The 8,646-nt window shown below is 39.0% G+C and overlaps 1 protein-coding gene across 1 annotated transcript; it reads right to left on the bottom strand.

Moving 5' to 3' along the window:
• Positions 1-3,820: 3,820 nt before the first annotated feature.
• Positions 3,821-4,954, bottom strand: LOC121415394 (QRFP-like peptide receptor). Its single transcript, XM_041608593.1, has one exon. The coding sequence runs from the start codon at positions 4,952-4,954 to the stop codon at positions 3,821-3,823; it is 1,134 nt and encodes a 377-aa protein (XP_041464527.1).
• Between the last annotated feature and the right edge of the window lie 3,692 nt (positions 4,955-8,646).

Raw genomic sequence — 8,646 nt, 5'->3', positions numbered from 1 at the left:
ATTTCATTGGTTGAGAAGATAAAGCATCCGACAGGTCCTTTCATTAAAAGCTCCCCAGTGATCTGTTTGAAATGGTATATAGGTAAATAGGAATATTTATCGCTTATAAAAGTTTGACTGACTGCTTACCTTTCAAAACGCATGTTAAACTCTATTCAACCTCTTATAGAACGGTACCGTAAATTCATATCTCGGTTGTATAAAATTTACACACATATTTTTTTTCACGCATGGTTGATAATCGTGATAAGGTTATCACCCCGATGTCTTATACAACAAATGCGGTCACGGGCGGTGCAAGATTTCATGAAAGAGAGCACAGAATTTATAATTTTCGAACAAGCAATAGCAATATTTTTACCTCACAAAAGGACAAAAATATATCCAAAGCAGAAAAGGGGAAAACTCTCGAATTGGTAACCTGCCATGATGAATTTCGAGAACAGCAGGCATGCTCCCCCCCCCCCCGATCCGCACCTGAGTGGAGGTCTACATTTCACAGGGGGGGGGGGAGTAATGTATGCAAGCCTTGATCTACAAAGGTAAGCTCTTTGAAACCTTCGAATTTTATCCATCACTTCGGGACGAAAGGATTTCTTTCTTGTGTTCCCCTTCTAGAATATAAGTGGAGCGTTTTGCTTTACTCATTTGATCCTCTAGTCAGTAGGGCATCTGTGACTCTGTGACTGAACGAGTAGACATGCAGTCCTGTGCTTAGTCAAGTGTTATGCTTCACTTTTGAAAAATTATGTTACTTTCGTACGGAAACGTTATAGTGTTATTTAATTGACGAGAAAGCCAGATATTTTATTTTACCTTCTCGACCAAACAGCCTTATCATGTCGACGTGGCAAAATAAGTTATCTTGCCAAGTCTAGTACTTATGAAAAATTGCCATGCCAACTTATTACGTCATTTTTATCTACTACGAATCTTGCCAAGACATCATATATTTGTTATATTTTGACGTGTCAAGATAAGCATAATATAGTCATAAGATAAATAATCTCGTCATGTCGAAGAAATGACGCTATCAAATCAACATGGAAAAATAAAATATCTTCCTATCTCGTCAAGAAAATGGCATTTTAAAGTTTCCGTTCTAGTTATCTGGCTCAGAATTGATTTAACCAAGCAGAGGCAAAGGACGAACGTAAAGATCAATATTTTCGACAAAATCGATACAAAATACATCTGCCCATGGGTATTTCCCCTTTACACTGATATCAATGCAAGATATTGTGTGATGCCCAACATATCTCGTAAAAGGAAGCAGGTAAATACTAAAGAGAATGAACTTGTTTCATATCTACTGTAGATAGTACCACGTGATATTTTATGAATTTAAAATGTATCATAATTTTGTTCAAGCATAGTGTGCATTCTCTTAAAAAATGCATGGTAGTTAGAATCAATGCCATGGGGTATTGGCTTATATATTGACGAATGACAGAAAATACACTGAGACATCTTTGTTACAAAATGTGAACTCGTGTACCTAATAGGCCTACAGACTATATACCCAGTTAGGTTGTGTAGTCACAAAAACTATTTGAGTTACATACATGTATCTCTGATATCACATTGCATTACATTTCTTCTTCTTTCATGTATTTTCGCAATAATTATTATGTAGCATGTGATTTATCTTTCCGAAGCGTAGGCCTATGTACCAACAGAGAGACAGGCGTATTTTACCATCAACTTTGCAGACGCTTTTTGGAACGTTGAGAATCTATTGAAAGTGTTCGTTAAATCACAATGGATAGATGAGAGGTCATTGTCGAAAGTTGGTGGACCGGGACAGCACTTTGTCGTAAGATTTCGGACCGGACGAAAAATGGCAATAGATAGCTTTTCCAGAGTCACGGACGCGGTGTTTTGATTCATCGATTTTCGACAAAGGCTGCTTTACATTTCTCTTTTGAATGTCCGGATTTTTTCATCATGTTATTTTGAATTGCTAAATCCATCAAGTTTTTTTAATGAAAAAACTTATATTTTGTATAAGAATATACTGTTAATCACTGGATATAAACTCGATTTATTTAACAAAACTAATCACCAAACTTATCACGATACTCCTTTTTACAAATGCTATACCGGTGACATCCAAGGGGATTTTATGAAAGGGCCTGTCTGGTGCTTTAATCGACATTAAAGGGGAATGAAACCTTTGGAACAAGTAGGCTTGTGTGGAAAGAGAAAAATCAAAGAATAAGAACAAGGAAAGCTTGAGAAAAATCGGACATATAGTGAGAAAGTTATGAGCATTTGAATATTGCAATCACTAATGCTATGGAGATCCTCAGATTGGCAATGCGACAAGGTTTTATGATGTCACATGTGAACAACTTTCCCTTTGATGGACTATGAAATACTCTCAAAATGTCTCTGTTTGCTTTTTTCTAATGGTGATATAAACTCTTTATCCATGATGTATTCTTAAAAAAATCTGTATTATATGCCCTCCTATAGAAAGTATACATGATCTACTGATAGATGTGAAAAAAGAGACAATTTAAGTGAAATATATACTAAAATAATGGGAAGAGTTGTTCACAAGTGACATCACACATCTTTGTCGCATTGCCAAATTGAGGATCTCCATAGCATGAGTGATCACAATATTCAAATGCTCATAACTTTCTCATTATTTGCCCGATTTTTATCAAACTTTCATTTATCTGTTTATCTAATTTTTCTGTTTTCACACATGTCAAGCTGTCTTGTTCCAAATGTTTTATTCTCATTTAACCACAGCAACAGTCAGACACGTGGGATTGTAAGCCAATAAAATTTGTTAGATATGAAAACTTGTCTGATTAAAAAAAATGATAAAACGCCCTACTGGGAAGCATCTCATCAATATTTGTCATCAGCAAGTTGTGGTCCTGTGGTCAGAGCATTGGACTCACAATCGCTAGGTTGTGAGTTCGAATCCCCACTCTGCCATTGTCTCCACTTTGACAAAAAGGCCCCTGTCGTCTATAAGGTCAGCCACTATGACTGATTAATCTTGACGTAAAATGTTTCCTAGGTCATTGGTTATATACCAGCTTGGCGTTTACCAGTAAAATGCTGTTCTGCTAAGTTCCTACGGGAGTTACCATAAACAGAAACAGAAGATCTGACAACTATCGTTGGTTGAAATTGGTTGGGAGGCCAAATTGTACGACTGTTACTGTGGTAAGCGCTATAATATAAAACAAAGCTTGTCAAGCATCCAAGTCCTATCAATAAAAAACAAATGTTTGTATTTTTGCGAAAACATGTAACGACTAGGCCTGCTCTATATTATTCACAATACTAACTTGTGTTTATGCATTTTTTTGGTAATCTGTACCTGTCCACCGTAACTTTCTATAATTCAATCCAATAAATTCAAATCAAGTGCAAAAATAAATAAGATAAACATCGATATACTAGCAAAATAGAAGTTTTATATAAATCTTTCAAATGAGATATTGAAAAAAAAGATCTAGCACGAATACATCATAGATTATTGTGCATACTCATCATTTCTTACTGTGTAAATATACCAGAAAAGTGTATCCATCATTCCCCATTTATCTATAGTTGCATTTACCGCAACTTAAAATGAAGGAGTTTCAAAGCGTGATTTTACTTGGTTAGTAATTAATTCAAATTTGATTGGAATTCTTTATGCACCCAGTTCAAGTTGAATGTTACGGTAACATCGTGATTACAACAAGATTTTAGGTATGAGAAAACTAAAGATAAAACCGAATCATTGCATTGAAAGAAATTTAAACAGCAATAAGTTCGACCATAGTTCGACATATTTGAACGATTTTCTCTAGGCTTCTGTCTCTGTCACTGTTGTTGACTCAGAATGTATACGAGTCTGACTTCGAGTTGGCAAAACATCGTTATTCGACGTCGCAGTGCTAACGACCGACGAGTTCGAAGAAGTTTGATACACGGATGCGCGTCGAACACTCTCACTCGAGTTCCGGTAACTGGATCGCAGTGATTGCGCGTTTCCACTCTTTGGCCCACAGCATCCGATCTTCGCGAACACCATTTTCTTAAATTCGTCACTGTAACAAGCAAACAATGTTGGATTCACAAGCGCGTTGAACGCGCCCATCAGGTTCGCGATAACGAACAGCGAGAAACCGTTGTTTCTCAAGAATCCAAAATAAATATAGTACAGGTTGATGTAGAAGTAGATAGAGTAGCAGAAGCAGTAAGACAGCACAGAACAACCCATTATCCGCAAAATATTTCGCGAAGCTGCACGGTGAAACTTTTGGCGGCTTACGCGCACCGAGTCTCTTCGCATGTATATGGAGTATATTCGATCGTCTGCGGCTGCTGGAGATGGTTTTCTTTGTCTCAGAGAGAACACTATTTTAATGTACAGACCAATTGTTGTGACCAGTGTTGACAGATAGAAGATTGTAAAGACGGTTGCGGTGTAAACGTGCGGCGTGTAAGGATTATCACTAGGTTTGCGGCTTATACAAAAGTTGACCTGGTATGCACTTCTTCCACCATGCATTTCGTACGATTCACTGGCTACCCCTTTTAAGAGGAAGATGTTTCCAAAGTGTGGAATCATCGATATCGACCAAACCAGCACCAGAATAAATCCAGCTCGAGTGTTCGTGGGCGTCGCAAATGCCCTTGTGGTGAGCGGATGAATGATCATGCAGTAACGGTCGATATTGAGTGCCAACTGTGTCATGATTGAGGCAGTACCGAAAAAGGAGTTGAAGTAAAAAGACATGATGCAAACCCAGGATGTCTTTGGGTTGAAGATTATTTTCGAGACATCGCCAGGCAACAGGAATTGTGCATAGACCATTGGGCACTCGATGAGCACAACCATGAGATCGGAAAAGGCAAGACTGGCGGCATACACGTTGTGAGACGACTTCCGACCTCGGGGCGATCTCGCCATGACAAAGAGCACCAGCGAATTCATGACGACGGCGGCAATGATGATGAACCCAAAAGCAAACATAAAGAACGTGGCAACATGCGGGTAGAACAGAGGATCGCGACATACCTGTCTTACAAGAGGTGTCCCAGGACGGCATGAACTAATGAACGTTGAAGGAATCGTTGTTTTAAAAAGCGTAACTCCGCTTGTACTTGACGGGTGGACCAAAGTTTTGAGGTCAGAATAATTTGAGGTCGGAAACACGTCAGTCTCACTCGATGTGATGTATATTCCGTCCGTAAAATTAATCCAAGTTTCGGTGATGACTTCCGTAAACACTGAAAAATTAACTACATTTTTTCTGTTTGGAACAGGGGGCTCCATTTTCGCGTTCACAGTGTAACATGTTCAAACCACTTCACCATTTTGAGACACAGACGCATCCTCATGCGAGAACAAAAATGAATTGCAATCGGATACGAGTGCACTTTTCATCTACTCGTGAAAGATGACTCCTCTCAATCAACTCGCAACTGCAACTCGCGACCCGCCAATCGAATAAGTCCAAATGAGACATATCAGTGTCGTCTGACAGAAAAGTTCGTGACAAGCCAGTCCCGCGGTGCGGCCACTGATCAGTGCAGTCCGATGCACTCCGCCGAAAACGCCAGCCGACACGCGCAAACCAGTTTAATCGCAGTAGAATCGAAGCGAAAATGAACTTTGAATTTTAATGAAAGATTACTCTCTTGCGAAGACATTCCGTATTCTCCCCAAACACGAGCCTATTTTGCCTTCTTTGTTGTCATACACGTATCGAATCATTCAAAAAGAGAGACGCGAGGAAGACGCGGGTTTGAATGAAATAATCTGGTTGGGTGTTGGGAGGGGTTTGGGTGCTCGAATGTAGTGCATAATATTCCAAGCCTTTTCAGTAACACGAGTTGCAACTTTTAAAATTCATATCGTTACAAATCAGATAATACGGCATGGCAAACATAGTGATGATGAACGTACCCTAACGATTTCAAAAGATTTCTTTATTCCTGATGAGATAAATGCATAAAATTGGGTTTGATAACGTTTGGCCCGATAAAAATCTCTTTACAAGTTTCGTAGACAACCTCACATCCGCAGTATATTACGAAAATCATTTCTAGACAAGAATCAAATTCCAAGTTTCTTTCGCAAATCATTCATTTCTTCATAAATTTGAAACGTCAATGACGACGTCACGGAAATGAATAAATAAATATGAATCCTTGTCCGATCCGGGGTAGGGGTACTAATATTGGGGTAGGACGTGGTGTGCAGTTGAAAGTGTTAAGGGTAATTTGGCAGAAAAGGACAGGTGCGATCCAAGGGGCACATGCTCCCCCCCTCCCTTTTGAGAAGAAAAATTAAAATGTGTAATGTAAAAATGCCATTGCCAATCTCCCCCCCCCCTCCTTTTTGAAATTGAAGACCTTTTTTTTTTGCTTGTCCAATTTTTTCGGGTAGGAAATATCCTTAATTTGTGGTTGAAAACCTTTTAGGGGGGCTTGTCAAAATTTTCCTCTGAAAAATTTGCCCCCCCCCCTTGGAAAATCCTGGATACGCCTCTGGAAAAGGGGAACCACTATTGGGCGATTCCATGCTAGAAAAATCAGCCATATTCGCAACATTTTACAAACTGCCCAAACAAATGAGGGACTCCATTTTTTGTGGTAATAATAAAGTACTACTGGGTAGTCATATAAAAAAAAAGATTGAAACCAACACAAAATATGTTGCCCATGAGTGAACTGGAAGTGAAATTTTGCTTGTAGTACGGGAAATACAGCCCATACATTTTTACCTTTTATTCACCCAAAATCAAACATTTTTTTTTGGATATCAGTTTTCACATGACTACCTAGTATAACTTTATAGAAAATAAATGAATTTTTATTGCTCAAGCAAACAAATAAACTGGCGTTGTGGCCCAGTGGATTAGTCTTCGGACTTTGAAACAGAGGGTTGTGGGTTCGAATCCTAGCCATGGCGTAATTTCATTCAGCAAGAAACTGATCCACAATGTGCTGCACTCAACCCAGGTGAGGTAAATGGGTACCGGTACGAAGTAATTCCTCAAGATGCTGTGTGTGCTGTGAACGACTAGCTTAGCCGGGTAATATAGGCATGATAGGAGCGCCTTGAGCACCTAACAAGGTGCGCAATATAAATACCCGATATAATTAATAGACTGGAAATTGTTGTTGAAATGACTCGTATGGATTATGGAATCGCTCGCCATATGGATTTTCTCCCAAAGAGACTCATGTCAAACCTCCAGTCTTCTCCTTCCCTCTGCATCCCTCATCTTGTTTTTTCTTACTTTAGACTTCTCCTGTTTCAACTTCGATCTTCTGAACATCCTTGTTCTTCTCCCTCGTATTCATATTCTTAATTAAATTCGTATTCATCTTCTCCTTTTCTTCTTTCCTCTTTTGCCTGCCTTTTCCCTTCTTGTTCTTCCTCTTTTGCCTCTTTCACCTTCGATCTTCTGAACATGCTTGTTCTTACGATCTTCCGTCTTCCCTCCACCTCCTTGCTCCCATTCTCTTCTTCCTCTAAATCATTCCCCCCCCCCCCCTCTTCCACTACTTCTCTTCAACAATAATCCTCATCCTCCTCGTTGCCCCCATCCTCCCCCTCTTTTACTTCTTCTTCAACTTCTTATTATTCCTCCTCTCTATCTTCTCTTGAACGATTAACTGGTACGTTAAATTAACCGCGTTTAAGAGCACATGTCAACCTGTCACATTTTCTTCTCAATGGCCCATTAATTTATTCTCACATCATAAACCTTCTTTTCAGACAATATTGATCTGGTAATAATGTTGCAGAAGCTACACATCAGAATACATTCACTCACGTTTTGCAAACAAATTTGATGTGTGCTTTGAGCAGTGACTATTCTTTGCGCCATTTTTCAACAATATTCTACAGTTAGCATGGTAATGTATCCAGTATTGAGAGACGTTGTGTAAACCTAAACTCATTTAAAGATCAGGTCCAGCATAGAATGTATTCTATCTATGATATAAAATCAGACAAAATAATTGAACAAACAAAAGTGGGCGGGGGGGGGGGGTGTTGGGGCACTATGAAAAGGGGGCCAGTACACATAACATGGGTAACAAAAAAGCAAGTATATGAGATGTCAAATATATTGCATCAGGAGACATACACCTGGAATAGTCAACCGCCTCCAAATACCACCCATCCCTCGAGATATATACCCTCGAGGATAATTACCTCTTACGACATTAACCCTCTCAGAACCAAGTAGGATAATTACTAAAACAAGGTGGTTCACAAACTCTGAGTCTCATCTAATTTTGAGACCAATAAAATATGCAGTATGATCCTCTTTCCCATAAACGCCCTCTGACCTTATAAACCTCATGAATATGCATGTGTTGTTTATACCCAAGGATTATTTGCATCATGTGTAAATGCAATTGATACAGAAAGAAATGAGAGCAAGTCGAACAAAATGAACAAGACCCCATACCATTTGACCTTTTGACTCCTAGATGACCTTTGACCGATCATTTTCATAGACACAAAAGTGGTATTACCCCCGGATCACATGTTCCAAGTGTGAACATAACTGATGAGGAAATAAATAAATGAGAGCAAGTTTTAAAAAAAAGAAGATATTTTGACCCCTAGATGACCTTTAACTCCATCATCCTCATAAACGCAAA

Source organism: Lytechinus variegatus, chromosome 5 (assembly GCF_018143015.1).
Source record: "Lytechinus variegatus isolate NC3 chromosome 5, Lvar_3.0, whole genome shotgun sequence".
In the NCBI taxonomy this organism is placed as follows: Eukaryota; Metazoa; Echinodermata; class Echinoidea; order Temnopleuroida; family Toxopneustidae; genus Lytechinus; species Lytechinus variegatus.
The sequence above is the reverse complement of the archived record's forward strand: the minus strand, read 5'-3'. Positions and strand labels throughout refer to the sequence as shown.

Bases quoted from the DNA above. Each gene is read 5' to 3' on its own strand.
- LOC121415394 (XM_041608593.1), bottom strand. From the start codon at position 4,954: ATGAATTCGCTGGTGCTCTTTGTCATGGCGAGATCGCCCCGAGGTCGG.